Here is a 20,627-nt window from a genome sequence, read left to right on the forward strand (position 1 = left end):
TATTCTAGAAATAACATAAAAAATCAATTACCACATCACCCATACATCACATACACACAGCTCAAATTAAATACCAGTAGTATCATAGTCAGACAATTATTATGCATTAAATATTCTTCTTGACTTGTTTACACCGTCTAGTCATCGATCAGAAGGTCACTGTAGTATATTTTCATATCAATATTAATCACGAACAGAGAAGCCGCGGGCGCCTTGGGTAATTGATTTTTAATGCCCAGCCGAATTGGCCGGTATATCCCACGGTTTAATTGAACCACCGGTAACCGTTGGTTGGTGTGTAATAAATATGAAAACTACGTAAATAATGTTGATGTGTTTGTAGGACAATCGAGAAGCCTGTAGGTTTGCACTTGCTTTAAGCAAACTTTTTTTTAATCGAGAAAGTAAAATAAAACAAGTAGGTATTATTTTACTCTCTCAATTAAAAAGGATATTTAAGGAATTCAACCATTCATCATCTCAGCCATAGGACGTCTACTGCTGAACATAGGCCTCCCCCTTAGATCTCCACAGATACCTAAGAAACCATTACCTAAGAAATAAGAGGTTGGCGAAATGTGGACATTTGATTTCATAAACACCATTACTTGACCATTAAAATAACTGATTTTCCCATCAACATTCTAACTGTATGGTCATTTTATTTAATTTATATTATTGTAGTTTTTTCTTTTTCAGTTTAGAAAACGATAGCACAACCTACAACTTTTCCTTCTACGAGTATAACTGTCTCTCACTGCGGACATTCATGTAAACACAATAGCTCGAATAGGCAATATTTCAAGCTGCACTATATTTGGGCAGCTCGGACTACTCCAATCAATCAATATCGGGTCAATATGCAATTTTCCGTTGTATGTATGTACGTGTAATCCAATCTACGACTCGAACAAAAACTGTTCGGACGCAAATGGATTGCATTCTGGTTACAACGTTTTTGACTGTAGATAAATTGGTGGAGCCAGTGTTTTTCAGTTCGTAACGGCGCGGCGTTAAAATATTTTTGTTACTATTGATAGACTTTCAAGATTAATAATAGGGGTTAAAGTATGAAATTGCCGATTTGTACTGAAAATCTAAATTGTATTTTTTTTAATTTTTAACAAACTTATTTAATCAAAATAGTTGCCATTATTATCTATACATTGCGGCCATCTAATAGGAAGGTCATTTATGCCTTTACGATAGAACTCTGAGGATCTAGACTGCACAAACTGTGTGAAAGAATTTTGTTCTGCCTCCTGGGAAGAAACTTCTTGTGACGCAGATAATTGTCCAAATCACAAAAAAAAATGGTCGTCCGTTAGAGCAAGGTCTGGCGAATATGGAGGAAGACGAATAGTTTCCAACTGCAGTTCCTGAAGAGTTAAAACGGTTTCTTTTGCTGTATGAGGCCTCGCGTTGTCATGGAGCAATAACGGTGAAGGTCGATTCATGAGTCGTGGCTGTTTTACTGCTGATTTTTTCAACATTATTCGGTGTTCGGCTGGGTATCTGGGTAGTTTGACTAGAATCGGCGTTCACCGTCTCCCTTAATTTCTCGTTAATCACCTGTCAGGCGGTCTTTTTCATGGCTCGTTCTTCAAGTCGAAGTTTCCACCACGAAAGCGTTTAATCCAAAATCGCACGATGCGTTCATTAGCAGACACCTCTTCAAATGCAGCATTGATATTGCGGGCTGTTTCTGCCGTTTACTTCCGCGTCGGAACTCATATTCAAAAGTTACTCAAATTTTCGCAGTATCCATCTTTCTTGTTTAAGTTGAATAACAAAAACAATTGAACATCGATAATCAAATGTTTCACATTTTTTAAAAGAAGAACATCACAGAAACCACGTGAAAAAAGTTTCATTCGAAAACCTCAAACCATGAAGACTCTATGGCAATTCAAAAACCTACTAGAATAAAACGGCAATTTCATACTTTAACCCCTAATATTAACAGCTACTAAAAACTTACTATCTACAACTAATGTATAGAGGAAAAATTTTGTTTGTTTGTACTCGAAAGGTTTTAGGTTTCTTCCCGAGTAAAATAGGGTATACATATTTTATATCTGTAGTAGTTATCACGGGATGCGGGTGAAGCCTCGAGAAAGCGGCTAGGGTAGCATAAAATTATCTAGAGAAACATACAGCTTTTCCAAAATTTAAAACCTTTCTAAGCCGTTATCTTTAATGACTACTTCCCTACATTACTGGCACCTTACCTTACACAGGTTTTAAGGAAGTACCTGAGAATATTTTTACAATCGCAAAAACAACTAGAAAATACCAGTTATACACCTAAACGCATGTTTGCTAAGATTCTAGTTTAAGCCAAACGGACATCCTCAAGGCACCCCGTTGAACTCTTTTAAACGACGCCGCTTGAAAAACTTATACTAACTTAAAGTTACAATTTTGTTATTGCATTTTCACCTTTACTGTGTAAGAAATAAGGTGGAAATGTAGTGAGCTAGTGGTTGGTATTGTGGCGGAAGCGATGCGGCCTCGCGTTGGTTGTGTGGTCCAAGTCAAGAGTGAATAATTGGGGTTTGAGGAAGCAGGCTGTGGTGTATCCGCTTTTGATGATTTTTCGTGGAATTTTGAGATTTTAAAATAACTTTGAGGTTTTTTTAAAAACTTGAATGAGATATTGCTACAAAAATTGAGCCAAAACATAAAAACACTTTTATTACATCATCAAATTTTCAAACTCTTAAATTGGTACCATAAAAAGCACATATTGTAATTAATTGTGTTTGTATGCCAATAATAGGCTGATCATAGCGCACTCTTAAACCATGACCGACCACTGTACACAAATAAATATTTCTCTCTCTGATGGCCTATCATAAAATACAACACCCACTCCTCACCCGCTATCTCCCCCAACTTGCACCTCACATTTACTAGAGCGGCGCACGCGCCGACAAGGAAGTGACGTCACGACGCGCCCCGTCCGCGCGTTATCTCGGCCGCGCGTGCCCCATTTATCGATATCTCTCGGAGAGGTCAGCGGACATTCGCACACATCAACTTGAAGTACGTGACTGTCTTTTTGACGTTGCGTACAGATGGCTAGATCTGATTTTGATAGGTGTGTTTCTTTGCATTTTTTTTTAGGTGGAATGTGTTAAAAAAGTTTTTTGATGGTTTTTTTCTTGGGTCTCATACGCTCTCGTTTAAGAGATGCGTGCTGACACCAAATAATAAATTTGGATAAGAACAGCAGAATAATGGTGACAAAGGAATGATGATGACGGTATAGTCGATATTGATGTTTATTCTTGAGAACATAACTAGGTCTTAAAACCTATAAAATATAGGCCAGTGTTATTTGTAAATATGAGGCGATACTCCAAGGAGATTGAGCAATTTTTATCATCCTAATTAAATCAATATCTGACAACAATATCGAAGGAAAATCTAGTCTACCAAAAACGACCGAGAGGTCAAAGGATGACCCTAAACAATTAGTTTAAAGCCACGGCAATATTTCAAAGAGGAAAAATTCAGGTATGATTTAGTGCCCAATTCAATTAGTTCTTTGAACGTGGACGTTATTTAAATCCGTCGCTTTGTGACATTTCATTGCTCCACTTGGCATATCACTGTTGTTGCACTGTGTCGATCTTTGACCCCTCACGTTGGACATTAAAAAGCTCAGAACTCTGGCGACTTATTGCGTATGTCAAAATGAATTTGAAGTATTTGGGACTAACATTATTTGCAAAAAAACTTTTAAATTATGAAGTGAATGTATGGATTTTCGATCGCACACTCTCATGTACTGAAAATCCTATTTATTTTATTCCAATTTGACACCTAATTAGACAGTTATGTAGAAACATACATACGTACACTATACAGGATATTTACCGAACTAAGTAAAAATCAACTAAATTTCAATTAATAAAATCATACCAGACATATTTTATCACCGTTAGTATTCAAAATCAAAAATTTCTTATATCTCACAACTTTTTCAATTTCGCCCTTTCTCCGAAACCCTCAACCAGATCAAAACTTTCGTGTACCTACATATACTTAATTTGTTTATAATTCATTCACATAACCGCGGTTCAGTTGTCAGGGTTTCCTTGTACACCTGTCCGTCGATGAAGCGATAACCGAACGGGTCTGGTTACCTGTCAATCCTATTCACTTGTTACGGGATATTAATATCAATCCTTACTAATATTGTAAGTAAGAAAGTTGGTATGTCTGTTTGTTACTCTCACTGTAACACCGCTGAACTGATTAAGGTAGATTTTGGTATGGAATCAGATGGTATCCTGGACGGTGTAGCATACTTTTAAGCCGAGTTCGGTAATGGCATTAGGACGAGTGTGCCAAACCACGGTAAAACCGCTAAACCAATTGGGATTTTTGGTCTGGAATCAGATGGAACCCCTCAGACAGTTGTAGGATACTTTTGAGCTGTAAGCGGTAATAGTTCCCTTAATACGTGTAGAACCACGGATAATACTTAGTTTAAATAAAACTGGGATATTATAAAACCTTAGTGATCCAGATTTCAGTGGGCCAGACAAAGATGGACCTATAGAGGATGCATAAGTTCTTCTCGTTCCCACAGTGGAAATTGTATCACTAACGCTTGGTGATATAGTGTCTGGACTGGTTTCATTTTGTGACACTGATTGGGGGATGTAGGGGGAAGATTTTGATCTGAAGTCTGATGGTTATGATGAATCTGATAAGGGAGTGTTGAACTGTGATGCGGATGTTGGAGACAATATAAATAAACATTGAGGAAATAGGCTCGTTAGAGGTAGAATTAATGGAACGGTGGTGATTGATATCCATTAAATCTTGAATAAGACAGACTTGAAATAATTAGGAAGCGAAAATGGTATAATTATCAAGAATAAAATGAATCAGCTTTATTTATTAACATTGTTGCTATATTAGTACAAGTAGAGAAAAAGAAAATGTTCTAAGTGGAGAATCTCAACGATTTAATCTAGCAATAAACAATAATACTTCGTAAAATTCATTCGATATTAGCTGATAATAAAATTATTTAGTTACCAAGAATACAGAAAAGATCTTTAACGCAATTCAGATACCAGCCTTCACATATTTGTACCAATAAATCACATTTGGACACTAAGATTTGAGACCAGATATCCAACATTGCAAATAGATTTTCTTAGACGAAAGAGATAAAACTACGTAACACTTACGCGTTAAAAAGAGACAAAAGCAATTTTATCCTATCTGTTTAAATCAATAGGCTTCGACGTGATAACCAAAATGTTTAAACGTTTTTGTTGGAGCTATAGGACTTTGAACCTTCTGATTTATGTGGTTAGGTGAGTTTTCGCTTGTCAGGGTAAAGTGCTAAGGGAAATCTAAGTATGATATCGGTGAGCTAAGTAATAAACAGTGCTAATGTTAGTACGCATGCGCGTAGATCTAAAAGATACGGTCTCAACGGCGCCTAGGGCATAAAGCCGGGTGTGCACTCACAACTTTATGTTGCCAACATAACAATAAGTTTGTGTTTTTATGTTGCCAGTTGGATATGGATACGAAGCAGCTGACTAATATGTTGCAAATATTTATTCTTTTACTTTTCTGAACTAATTATAGTGAGTGTGTTATATGAAGTTTTAACTTTGTATCTGATAACACACAATGTATGTCATAGTTAATGTTGACACTAAGACCGTAAAGACCGGAGAATCATAAAGTATGTAGATTAGGTCAAATGAATGTACCTTTTCGATCTTAGGGCAAATTAAAACTAGATCTCATAGTCCACATAACAAGAATGAAATATTTCGATACAATTTTCATACTTTAACATATTCGCTCACCAAGAAACACCAGTGTACCTCACGCCGAACATTTAAAATCTCAATTTATGACTATAAAGCAAGATAATAGCTTGAGATAACCGTCTGTTTGTTTGCTGAACTACTGCAATTATAACTTGTAGAAGATCATTATTAAGATGTTCTCCGCTTTGTTTGACTGGTTCACAAGTTAGATTATTGATAACTTGCTTGCAAAGTTCACCGTAGGTTTAGGATGTTCCATTTTGCGTAAGTATTGTTTGATTATTTTAGCCATGTTCACTGTAATGGTTATGCGTGTTGTAATATGTTTAAACGATTTAAAAAATCGAATTAAGAAGCACGTTTTAGTCCTCCTTTTTTGGGATGTCGGTTAAAAATGGAGATTTTCAATTCTTGTATTTCTTTTCTTGTATCTTCTATAGTAAGATTACCTATCTAGGTAATGGTACTTAAATCTGGAAAATGTTAACGTTTTAAGGATAGATGAATCCCAAATAGGTCCAAAAGTACATTATTCCAATCTCCAAATTAGACAGCTCTATGAGACAAACGTTTTGCATTTAGCTCAAAACTATTCACAGTCGATTTAGTTTAAGAAGTAATAACTTATATCTTTTCCCCGTTATAATTACAGTAACCAGGTATGATCTACACCTACAAGATCGGTGTGACCAGCCAAGGTTCAGTGCCAATTGATTGGGACTTGGCACGGTAACATAGATACATATTCTGATAGCTTACTCTCATAACCTTCACCTTCAGATGGAAATTTATATTTCTTAAGAGCAAGATGAAGAGGTGGACGGGATACATTTTAATTAATATAGTGTAATGAAGGTAGATTGTGTGTAAGATGATACGGTTGTAAGGTCTTACTTGTGATGGAAGAAGGTATGGTACACCAATAATAAATTGGGTTAAGGGAATAATGATGTTGATACTGTATTAAAAGTGCACGTTAATAGAGCAATAGTCATTAGAAAACTGATCAATGACCTTATGAAGCCAAAATAAAAGCCCAACAGGACCAAGAAAGGATCAAGGAATTGCAATATAAACAAGTATTCCATCTAAAAATATTGAGGAGACAAAGGCATAAGTGAAAACAAAATTCATCTATTACCTAGCTTATGTAATTCATAAAATTGGATTGATAAATGGTTCAATAAGTAAACAGAAGTGTGAAGATTTCTAAACAACATTATGACAATAACAAGACCACCGCTAGAAAACCCGACCTGTAGGTTTTCTTCACGAAAAAACCTCTAACGGAGACCAACATACGCAGTACATCTTCTCACGCACACATGCGCACACCACATGTGTCGAAAACGTGCACTCCTGCGCAACGCGTTGCGAAAAATCACCGCGGCCATACTTTAAAATGGATTCTATACATAAAACGATAAGACTGCGAAAATTTCGTATCAATAATTACTTGGTATCGTCACTTATAGGGATATTTAGTCACATGTGATCACCCTATTTGGTATGTTGTTTTTATCTTGTGGCTGTCCTTTTCCTTCTTGCTTAGTGGGTGTATATCCGTCTTTGTCTGATGACGTCATTGAACGGTAGTTGTGAGTAGTACTGGGATGGTCGAGACACCTCCGAGGCAAGCGTGATCAGTCCTAAGGGTTTATATGAAATAAGTCCGAGTTTACTTTTGTCTACGCAAGTTTATTTCAAAGCTTCTGTGGGTGATATTTACGTGATTATGTGGCGTTGAATGGCGATCGGGTCGCGGGGTCAGATCTCGCGACTATTATGAGGAAACCACTCCTAGATTATGGACTTCGTTGGTATACTTAGAGGTGTTACAATACGGTTTATTGTTGGACTGTTTATTTCCATTGTTTATAGGCCCCCAAAACCGGAGTTTAATAGAAAATATGCAGGTGTGAACAAGAAACAAGGAGCAATTCGTAGCTATGTGAGGCTGAGTAACAACCACAAGGGTCGATCGATCATAACATTAAGCAGAGCTTGACGTGGTTTGGAAGACTAGAAGCTGACCACAACATACTTTGGGACAAGGCAGATGATGATGACTCAGCCTTACCTATACCTACCAAAATTATGATACCTAGCAAAATTAGAGGACTACTACTACTTTGCAAAAAGCCACACTTACAATTCAAAATATAGGTATTCGTGTTGGTATGGACCACCAAATGCAATGTGTCATACCTCACCTGCGCGAGTACAATTTAGAATTTGCGAGTTTGTGACTCACAGTTTCACTATTGTTACAAAAGAATGACCATCGATTCGGTAAAAATATCGTAATAACCGCAACAATTTGCATGTGGTGACAAGGCTTTAACCTTCAACTTTGCACATGAGTTATCAGACCTTCTTGAATGCTGTAGCGATTTCAAATAAGGATAAGTTAGCGGATCTTTCGGTTTTTTATGTAGGTCAACATTTTATAAACATCTTGTATAATTTCATTTTATCGTACTTGACTAACAGTTTTTACTGTATTGATATTACGACTAGCACCTCGCATAATGTTTCAGAATTCACTGGTAGCGTCTATTTCTCTCAGAGAATGAATAAACTATCATATTTTTTTCTATAAGTACGAATAAGCTTATGTGTCTGTAATCTGTGATTAAATATTATAATAATCCCCAGCTCCCGAACTAACCAGCACACAAACACACAAACTGATATCGCGAGTACACCATGACAGTCGCGTGTCAACCCGTGAATTAGTGTTGTGCGAGTTCGCGTGTCGTCAGCGACTGGTGTCGATACTTTATATCGATATTTATCGATGCGACGCCACGACTTATAGCCACCGATCGGCTGATAACAAGCCGATTTGTTAGCGACCGATGTACTCCAAGTTTTGTTTATTTTAACAACGTGAAACGATAGGACCGGTCTATGTTGTATGTCATTTTAAAATATTTCAGCATGTTTTTAAGTCAAACATGTTTTATGGCGCTTCAAAATAGTAGTCTTTATGATAGCATCTTGATAGTTAATCGGTTGGTGTATTGGAATTACAAAGAATATGAGGTTTATGGGTGCAACTGCTCTTCAAACAGTGAAAAACAATGAAATTAAATAAATGTGAATGCTTGCGCTGCCGCAAAACAAGCAATAGCTTATGTTCGGGATTTTTTGGCTGTCACTTTTTGCATTGCTTCATTTTGCATACTTTCAGCCATATTCTTTGTTCCTTCAAAACACAAAATTCATACCTACCTCCAACCCAGACAGCAAATCATAAAAATATAGCGTGCGAAACCATGCTGTGCAGTTTAATAATTCACATTGTACATCAAGATAGCAGCCGATTATATTTCAGAAGCGTCGAAATAAATTCATATTCATAGCGCACTTTTTATCGATAACAAGTCACGTCACTGGTAGCGAGTCGGCTCGTTAGGTCGTTGGTAATGTGTCGACATTTCTGTCGCCACTCGCGCGGTGCGGTATAAACGCTCCGCGTAGTTTACGATATAGACGCAAATTAGCGGGCGGGAACACGCATCCGCGGCGGCAAAAAAACCGTTTATCGAACCCATCCTATCGTTTTAGGAAAGCAAACGGTATGGTGATGATTGGTGCGCTAAATAGGTGTAATAATTGTTCTTGGTTAAATATGGAGAATGATATTGCAAGATAAAACGTGGAGTACCGCGCTAGGAGTACTCTTCTATTCGATTTATAAAGGTATCGATAAGGTCCACTTGAAAAGATTGAAATATTACTCTGAGCGATGCTACTGTCAAGTAATGACATAAACAACCGTACACATGTAATTTCTTAACGTTTTTAATCTACAGTAAATTCTTAGCTGATGTTAATTCCGATTACAAAAGACGCTGACACATATCACCTAGGTATCGATAATAAAAACGTCGACATCGATATCAATCGACACGATCGCTTATCGATCTAGAGTTTTCAACGAGCAATTATACTATTGAAATGTCCTGCTTAAAATAGATTCTGTTTTGCATATGTACAAGTAATCTTGTAAACTGCAGTTAAATTCGATTTTACTGATTGTAACAACACAATTACCTAAAAAACTTTTATGGCTAAGATACTTTAATTTCACAAACTTCATTTCTCTCAATCCATCATGGATAAATCAACCCCAATAAATGTGCGAGTGCGGGGCTGCTATGCAGACCATGTCCCACCTCATCACATGTCCACTGTGCCCTGAAACTTGCTCGCGGCAGGACCTCATGAGTGCATCCGGCCGTGCTCTCGCTGTGGCGCATATTGGGCTGACAAAGTGTAGTCTCACTATAAGACATGTCAACGACACGAAAGAAGAAGAACCCCAATAAATTACGAAAACAACACAGTTCTATGTGTTCCATTTCTCACGTTACAACTATACCAGGTTTGCAATTTGAAAGGAACACATGCTATTTTTTTCAATCGATTACATACAAGATAAGACCAACCACAAGTATGAGGGCGCGGGTTCGATCCCAGGTCAGGCAAGTACCAATGCAACTTTTCTAAGTTTGTATGTACTTTCTAAGTATATCTTAGACACCATTGGCTGTGTTTCGGATGGCACGTTAAACTGTAGGTCCCGGCTGTCATTGAACATCCTTGGCAGTCGTAACGGGTAGTCAGAAGCCAATAAGTCTGACACCAGTCTAACCAAGGGGTATCGGGTTGCCCGGGTAACTGGGTTGAGGAGGTCAGATAGGCAGTCGCTTCTTGTAAAGCACTGGTACTCAGCTGAATCCGGTTAGACTGGAAGCCGACCCCAACATGATTGGGAAAAGGCTCGGAGGATGATGATGATTACATACAAGATAAGGACCCTAGAAATTGATACAAATGGACCCCACAAGGTTTAGACAAGTTTAAACACAACCCACTGTCACAGACAAAGAGGATGGCATTATCATGCCTATCTCGAGAAACATCAATTTCAATCAACAGAAACATCGATAAAAAAAGTATCGAATCTTGCAATCGATACGGTGTATAGTTTTCAACAGTATAATAACTAGTTCGATGGGTAAAAATAATCGAGTTTTGAATATGATATTGCGATTCACACGCCTTTCAGTTGTAATGAAGGTAGATGTGGAAGATAGTAAGCATCTGCGTGCCTCCAGGGTGCACTTGTTAAATATGATGTTTAAAGTACAGGTGTGCAGTAATTGTTTATAATGAGTGATCTGTGTGTGTGATAGAGACTAATGTGTCGACTATTAGATGGTTGTCGTTAATTCAATTACTTAATGCTGTGGAAGAAGGTTGCGTGTTTCAATGAACTGGTGTATGAAAATGTTTCTTTTTCTGATGACGCTACTGTTTCGTTATATATTTTAATGAGATCAGGATATGGCCATGTTCGTGGTCGCAATGTGTTTCGCATTTCAGGAAACTTAAATCCACCATCTTTTTAGCAATCTAAACTTTCCCTAAAGCTTACTCTTTTTTTTGATGCCATGAAACTCAAACTAGATCTGCCTAATTTAAAGCTGACAAATATTATGCATGATGAAAAATGCAACTTGATCAGTGAACAAAATCAGACAGCATAAAATGCTGAGGTTACAATAAAAACCAAATTATGACGGTTAACAGACATACATTGAGACCTTTTGGCGTGATTCAAATAATTACAACACCTGGGCGGGCTTTAAGCAAATCTCTTGAATATTTTGTCACCAATATGCATACTTATAAGATCAAATTTGGAAATGCCTTTGATATGAAACATACGTGGGTATAAAAGTACCGCAGCGGTTGGAGATTATATGAAAAATTTAACTTTCGGGTTTGAACTAAACAAACAAAATTTGAAAGACTGAAGTGTCGGTTAAGACACTCAAAAACTATGATATTCACACAAAAGTCTCTAAGTGCGAATTTCTATAGCTTATATATTTTTGTGATAAGACAATGAATTTTGACGTAATTTATATGTAGTTTATGGCAAAATACAAAGCCTAATTGCAAATCAACGTACGATTATGAAAATAATAAGTTGGCATACGGCACACGCTATCACTTTAATCACCCCTTATTTTTGATATACACTAGCATGTTTCAGCAACATTACACCTGCCATTGATTGTTCACAACACCAACATGTAATACAATACCACAGCACAGATAATATCAAAGTACCGTCACTTCTTCAACACGTTATCAGCTGACTTATGCATTATAGTTTCGCGAAAGTAGCATCGCATACTTTCCGAGATACGCATCGTTATGACGAAAATCTGCTCGTCTGTAAGTGTGAAATTAAAAAGTTAAGTTTAGGCGTGTTGCTGGTGAAGGTGAGAATCGGGGGAATTGGTTAAAGGCTGGTCTAACTTGGAAAAATTTTGTTATAAGTAGATTCTAATGAAAATTTTCTTCTTTACTATATTTGTGATCTTGATAAATTCTATTAATTTTCGATGCAACAATAACCATTTGTCTAAGTTCACATCTAAATAAAACACAACTGCTACAAACGTAAATGAAATATCTACTTAAAAGGTCAGAATTTTTTCAAACATTATGCAATTCTATTTTAAGTTTTGAAAGCAATATTTTCGATAGTCAAAAGCTGAGTGAAATATCTCTAAGTTACTGTTTGCAGTTCAACAAAACCACGCAGACATTCGCGCGACGAACAAATCACCAACATCACTGCAACACACCTATATTTATTTACAAAACCAGACAATTTACGTTACGACTCCTCTATCGTTATGATCTATAAAAATTAAAACAAGAATAACATTTTAAAACAACTATAATTTTCAACCTTACAACTTTCATATTAAGATTGACGTGATATGCAAATAAAAAAATTGTAAATGTCATCTCCAACTTAGGATTACAGCTCGAAAAACGGGTCAATTTAAAAACGACTTTATTCGAAGGGTCTAAGGTTGAATTTTGTTGTTGTTGTTTGTTTGAGTAAGTGAGGGTAAGATGGTACACAAAGTGATGAGATTAATTATAAAGATGCATCTACGAACTGGTTGCGCATAACGGTCGGTGACAAGCGAAATAATACGCTTAGCGAGAAATGTTACCACTAATTAATTTCTATGAACACATTAAAGTTTTGAACTGGGTCGATGCGGCTAGTTTACTTTTAGATTATTTTACAACCGAGTACTAGATAAGGATGTTTTAGGCGAATTTTCTCACGATTTTTGGGTGACATTTGAATTTGGGTGGATAGTACCAAAATATTTGTCACTTGCATAAAAATACTTAAGTACATTTTTTATTTATTTTTAAAAGTTATATTTTTATTTATCTTTAAATATCACATATTAACCATGACATTTTTCAGTATGTATATTTAACGACTATACACTTGTAAAACGCTACACAGCTGATCTAACTTTATCTTTTACCACATAAAAACACATTACGTTACACATTGAAAGAAAACATATTCACATTTCTTGCTTCCGTTTATTTCATGTCGCTACATAAGTTTTATTCAGTATCAAAAAACATTGAGATCTTGTAGATACAAGAAAACTATGTTAAAGTTGTTTTTAACATAATTTAATAAAATATCATACCTTTTTGTCGTTAACGTTCATAACTCGATGGCCAGGTGCCAATGAAAGAAATATGGCTATAAGTCGTATAAAAAGATATTACAAATTGTTCAAAATGTTATTAAAAGTGTTGACTGTAAAACATTTTAATTATATACCTTTCAATTATAACACTTTATGGGTAAAATAATTACCTGTGCCAATTCGAAAAGAAAATTAATTGAGGTAACTACTTATTTGTGGGTCTAGACTGAATATGACTAGACACAGTATAGTCAAGTGTTGTTCTGTTGTTTTTAAACATTGGCTTTAATAGGTAACGGCTCCGATATCTAAGGAAGGGCCAGGCTAATTTATGTCAAAATTCTCTTCAAGCTATTTTCAAATTGCTCTCGATGTTTCAGGGTTTCTATCATCAGATCCTGACCTGGTGACAATTGGCGAGTACACTCTCTCACACATCCACGCACCGACTGCGCCAAGCGTTGATGAACCTTATGATCGATCAATCCGCTAGACTTCGACTTAAAACAGTGGCGCTTCAAGAAAAACCTCTAGCATCTCTTTGATTTAACCAAACAACCAATAACCATATCTCTATTTGCCTTTAACAATGATTTTCCGGGAGCAATACAAATAAGGTTGCAATAAAGCAAACCTCACACAAACGATGACGCGACCGCTGCAGGCGTCATTTGAAAATTATACTCCGGTACAGGTGGTAACTGTGTGTGCGGTTGCATTGTACATACGAGATTTTTGGACATCACTTTAGAGTTGTTACGAGATTTTGTGGGTTACATAAAGATATGGTGATAAGGTATGGTGGACGCCTTTGTTCAGTGGAGCAGCAAGCCATAAATATGGATTTGGAAACATGTACATTATTATATGACAGCATGTACGGACATCTACATTACGCAAGATTTGTGGAGTCCCATTTAATAGATATGCACAAATCCTAATTACGTTGAGTAAATCACTATTTTTAATTTTAAAATCATTATTTTTAAGTCTAAGTTATGTTGAATTATTTAAATACTAAAACACAACCAAGACAGACACACAACGAAATTGTAAAAAGTTATAGATCAGAAAATATAGACTTATTCAAAAAACGTATCGTTCAAAACAATGCAAACGAACCTCGTTCGAGCGTAGCGTGCAGTGTCAACACGCGACAACAAATTGTCAGGACGCACGGCACAGCTAGGGTGACAATTATCTCGTTGTGCGCAGGACATGCGGTTAACTGTCCCATGATAGTCACCCCTTTTAATAAACTGCCAATTTATTCGATTAACAAATGTTTATTTATGCTGATTTCGTACATTCTGCCTTTATATGTATAGAAGTGAGTGTGGTAAGCTGTGCTGTTTGTAGCATGAATAACTTCAGATACGATAGATATTAAGAAGAGTTTTTGTATTACATAGTTTTATGAAATTGAAAATATGCATTTATTATTTTCCCAACTTTTCTCGGCAAGATCATCGATGTGTTTAAGTAGTTAATTACTAACAGCCTTACTTATAAACGTGAATTAAATATAAGTAATACTTAAGGGCTGTTTAAGAAAATTCTTACTTATAAACGTTGCTTAAGCATGTCTTAACTAACATTTAATCACTATTTAAGACATTAAGTAGTGATTAGTTAAAATGTTGCTTAGAAGGTGATTAGAGATTTTATAAGTAAGGGGGTAAATGAATAATACACTTAAAACAATATGCTTCCAGCATTTGGGCACGGTCGTCGGCGAGGACCGGGAACTTATTAGGATAGTTTTCATTTATATTGTAAACAGTATTAAACTGTTAAAAGACTGTTCAATTAACCATCAATAAAGTGTTTAAGTATGTACAATTCCTTGACAATACCATATCTACTGACCACCCAGTCACTTAACAGCATTATCATTAGCAAACCAAACACTACTTAGACCGATCAATGACAGATTAAACTTGATTTACACCAAATAATCCTTATAATCCTCGTTCCTGAGAAACAGAGGGCTGGCTAACAAACAATAAATACAAGTAAAACTGAATGCAAAGCCTGTGAGGCCGGCAAAGCCACGATAAGTCAAAATCCCTGTGTTCAGTCAACAGTCGTAAACTACATTAACATTGTCGTAAATTGTGCAAATGACGTAACGCCGGTATCCTTCCACGGAATTGTGAGATGAGGAAACGAGGCTTAGGGCTTAGATACAGCGGGATCATAGGCGAAGCGGGAATGCGATTAGAAACTAAAAATTATGGAGATATTTCGCTGTTTTTAATCAATTTTAGGTAAGCTTATAATGCAAACGTAAAGTTTTTTATTACATCTGTTATTTTGGATTTTGATGGGGGACAGCTAGAATCATGTAAAAAACATATGTCAATAGAAAAATGTTTAACAATAATTCGAAACAGGGAGAGTAGTAGTAACTGAATACAAATTATGGCAGCTGCAGTAGTTCAGAACTGTGGTGTAGAATTTAATTTTGAAAGTATTTAGACCGGTTAAAATACATTTAAACTTATTTCAAGTCCTACTAATATACAGTTAACAGCAGACCTAATAGCCCTACAAGCGTTATAAAACGAAATAGTCGCGAAATGGCGCGATACAGGGCTACCGTGCGCGCGCGCAGCAATAACTCTCAATTATCGACATCAAAGCGGCGAGCGACGATTGTTTCTCGTGACGTGACATATATCTGTGACGTCACGACGCATGCGTTTGACGTATATAAATACTATTTCATATTGTGTGGTATGATAAGCCTGCCTCAATGTAGAATGCGGTATGATTACTTAGATCGAGGAAAAAATCGCGTTCATCAAATCTCTAGTATTATAACCCCGTTTGTAAGTTTGTTGCACTTTTACGAAAGGACATAAAGGACTTACTTTATTAAGGCTTATCTAATAATGTTAAGAAAAAATATCAATATTACACATTATTGTGTCGTTTAATAAAGTAATGCCAAGCCATTTTGTTATGTATACCTATTCGTAGCTATTTAATACAGCGTCCTAATACATCTGCCCTTTTTCATTATATTTGGGTTAGAACCGAGTATCCTACTAATATTATAAACGCGAAAGTTTGTATGTATGGATGTTTGTTACTCTTTCACGCAAAAACTACTGAATTGATTTTAATGAAACTTTACAATAATATAGCTCATACATCAGAATAACACATAGGCTACAATTTGTAAACATATTGTTCGAAATACTAAACCTGCGCAGACGAAGTCGCGGGCACCAGCTAGTAATTTTATAAATTCGTAGGCTGTCTTATTTTATACTCATATTAAAATAAAATCGTAATACCGTAAGTGTTAAGTAAATAAGTCTTTAAACACATTAAAGTTTGTTCGCATTTATGTGGAAACCGGTTTCCTATCGGACTATTTGTTCAGGCTAATTTCCAGAACAGATAAGCTATGGTAATGGGTCAGTTACCTTTCCAATGTAATCTATGATCAGGTAGAATTTATTTAAAGTTTTACTTTACTTGATAGTTCGGTTTGTGGAAACAAACTTCAAAGTGGTAGCGATATTTATAGTTTTGGTCGAAAATAAAGCAAATAATTTAAGCTTTTCGAATAACCGATTTAGTGTTTTTGTAATATCGAATTTCATTTCAATAAAATCTGCTTTAGCATGGATACTTTTGGCCATTTAATCGATTTGTTCGTTGAATTTTGTGGTTAAATATATCAAGGCAAAAAAACCGGCCAAGTGCGAGTCGGACTCGTGCACGAAGGGTTCCGTAAATTACAGTTAAATCAACCTATCTCAAAAACTATAAGAGATACTTTGATCAAACCAAAAATCGTTGAAAGAGTTAATTAGCATGCATCACCTCTATTTTTTTTAGAATTTTATACCCCGTAGTTATAAAAATAGAGGGGGGGGGACATACTTTTTACGACTTTGAGAGCTGATATCTCAAAAACCGTTCACTTTAAGAAAAATGTTTTTTAGAAAACTTTATATCATTTTAAAAGACCTTTCCATTGATACCCCACACGGGTATGTACATCGAAAAAAAAAATTTCATCCCTCAGTTACATGTATGGGGGGCCCCACCCCCAATTCTTTTTTTTACTATTTAGTGTCATATTTTTGTAGCGGTTCATACAACACATATTCCCATCAAATTTCATCACTGTAGTACTTATAGTTTCCGAGTAAATCGGCTGTGACAGACGGACAGACGGACATGACGAAACTATAAGGGTTCCGTTTTTGCCATTTTGGCTACGGAACCCTAAAAATCGATGTTATTCAAGTTTCATTACCATGGAATTAAACTTAATTTTACTAGACGAAATCATAATAAATAAAATGAACATTATTAAATTAATAAAACACAAGTATTACTAGCATAATTAAACGTTTACGTTTCACCTCAGCTTACTACTAACTTATAATACTCGTAATTAAATTACTTGAAAAATCTCATAAATCACAGTGAGATGCTTCTAGCATGGGTATGCATGCATGCCTGTCTAACCATATGTGCAATGTGTGTAAACTGGACATTAATAAGGGCAGGTGTACATCATGCGTTGTAAGGCTGTGGTTAAAGTAACCTTTAGTTTTGTGTAGTAACAGTCCTGTAAGTATTCTTTAAAATCTTGTGTACTGTTCGTTTTATTTCAACTTGTATTGCGATTAGATTAATTCTCAACGATTAATTGGACTCAATGATGTGAGATGGCTATATAAATAACAGCTCAATGGCAAGCACAAGGATTTATTTAGCTAACTAGAGGGGGTCCACAAGGCTGAAACTTTGAAAAAAAAATCTCAGAAATACAAATTTTTAGGTACAAAGATACATATATACCTATCTATACACTAAAGAATCCTAGTGTATCAATCATACAACAAAACCTGTGCAATACATGAACGTGTATGAGACTTCATGTGAAGTAATTCTTATACTTTAACTTTTCTCGAACGTGATGTCATTTCGTAGTGGAAGTAAGAATGTAAACAACTATGATTCACGAGTAAGCTTCGTAAAATTACCGACACAGTTAAACTGGTATGCCGGTTCAAATGTAAGTGATTTCGTTTAAATATTATTTTATTTTTTTACTGTACCTACATATTGTAAACATGATCTTTCTGGGCTGTTCAAGGACGTACATACATATAAATTTATTAATATTATTTTTCTTAAGAAAAAGCCTTTCGATGGTTATCATCCTAGACGATTAATTATTGAGTAAAAGGGAGTAGTTTTTCATTAATATTGTTCTTGGTAATTTTGTCCCTTGCTCTATAAGATACATACCTAGACATCTTGACCAATTGTGCAAGAAACATTGTATGAAGTTTTTAAGAAAAAGTAAACAGAAAAATAACAGTCGTTCAAATGCAGATCAGAATCAGAAGAATCAGATGGATAGAGCACTTACCTTAGCAATTTTCTTCTTAATGTCAGATTCCAGGTCCTGCGAGGGACAAATAGAAAGTAAATGTTAATAGTTAGACAAGCAAAGAAAATCAGAAAGTCCTGTTATAGAAGTATTAAAGAGGTTTGTTAGATTGCGATCCATCCAAAGTTAGAATAATTCAGAAGAAGTAAAGTTCTGAATTTATTGCAATAACCACAGATCATACTATATTAAATTCACACAATTAGAATATGCCAGTTGTTATCTAATTTTAACAATAAAATAAAGGACACAACACTAAGGTTTTTTTATCAATTATTTGTTTTTAAATAAGCTTTATTATTTTCCCCATAAGCAAAGCATTATATCAAGTTTTACACAAGTGTAACGAAGTCCCATTTTATCATTGTACTACATTATTCAAAGAGTAAAACTATCCACGTAGACGAAAGTCGTAGGCGAAAGTTTCGTAGCATTTGTCTACGTTCGCGCTACGGCGTAGCTCACGTGGAACAACTGACATTATCATAAATGTTATTAGTTAAATATCCTGTTATAAATATTAATACATGCAATAGTATTCTAGTTCTAATGTAGAGTAAAAGGAAGGAAAGGTAAAAATAAAAACACAAGAAAACAGTTTGGTTATGTTTATTTATTAGTACACACGCAATAAACAAAAAGTGACAGCAATAGAAAGATTCTGTGGAAGGTTAAAAAAAGAAAACACAAATGAATTCATGGTTGAATAGAAAAAGCGTGTAAAAATACTACCGATTAAGAGACGGATTAGACAAGTTTTCATATGTATTACAAATAGTGACCTACTATAAATAAATCTAAAATGTTGACCATCAAGGGGCATTAAATGAAATACAATTACGACTTTCGATTACCAACCAAAACCGCTCATATTACTCGTACAATCGCTTACCAAAAAAAAAAACAATAAATAATTTAAAACAAAAATCGTTTCAATAAAACTTAACATGCGCTATAAAGTCCCATTCATTCCGTGTTTAATTCGGCCATACCATTAATTAATCCTCTTCTTAAACAATAAATTTAACACATAACGTTAATAAAGTAACTTCAATCAGTATATTGCTTGTTTTATTGAAGCAAGTCACGAAAATATCGGATGAACACACACAAGTAGTGCGCGTTTTATTCAGTTAAGTATGGATTTATTGAAAATATAAATATTAATCAGAATGTCAGATATAATGGGTACGACCCAGTAAGGGTCGACGAAACAAATTAGGGTCTATTATGAATTGAAATAAGCGTTTGGAAACATGCGAAATTTATTTTGGAAATCAATTTGAATACAGTATGGTGAGAAAGCAGTTTGCTGACCGTATTATGACGCATTAACGCACAAACCTACGCTAAACCTTATTCTGATGTAACGAACTAGAACACTCATTAACTTTTCTCTAACTTAATATTTAAAACCTAATCCGAGAATTCAATCTAATCGAAAATGGATCCTTAATTAAGGAACGCGTCTCATAACATTGCCTCTAAGCAAAGTAAACCATGTCCTCATGATATCCTATAACTTTTCCAGCTTTTACCACAAACATAATGAAAATAAAGGCGTATACTCCCTAGAAAAACTAAAATTTCTCCAAACCCTATACCCATAATAGTACAACAAACGCACTAAATCAGCGTGGCACACGTCACCACCGCGACCCAGATAACGAAGTAATTGGCGAGCCTTGATCTGCGCAAGCGCAGGCGCCGCCATTACCGACGCATTTTAAATACCCGCCATTTTATCCTAATTGGAGGGAAATAGGCCGAGGGACATGAGAAAATAGTGTGTGATACTGCTGCAGAAATTAAGTGGCTCAACTA

At 35.5% G+C, this 20,627-nt stretch overlaps 1 protein-coding gene across 2 annotated transcripts in view; it reads right to left on the reverse strand.

Moving 5' to 3' along the window:
• The window catches only part of LOC110376086 (serum response factor homolog), a 208,429-nt gene that overhangs the window by 122,470 nt on the left and 65,332 nt on the right, over positions 1-20,627 (reverse strand). The window contains exon 3 of one of the 2 annotated variants that reach the window (XM_049847617.2): positions 18,783-18,818. The exons of the other annotated variant lie outside the window; for it this stretch is intronic. Coding sequence (XP_049703574.1) covers positions 18,783-18,818 — 36 coding nt within the window. The remainder of the gene's footprint in view (positions 1-18,782; positions 18,819-20,627) is intronic. 2 annotated transcript variants of the gene reach the window in all.

The sequence above is a fragment of the Helicoverpa armigera genome, chromosome 7, assembly GCF_030705265.1.
Source record: "Helicoverpa armigera isolate CAAS_96S chromosome 7, ASM3070526v1, whole genome shotgun sequence".
Taxonomy (NCBI): Eukaryota; Metazoa; Arthropoda; class Insecta; order Lepidoptera; family Noctuidae; genus Helicoverpa; species Helicoverpa armigera.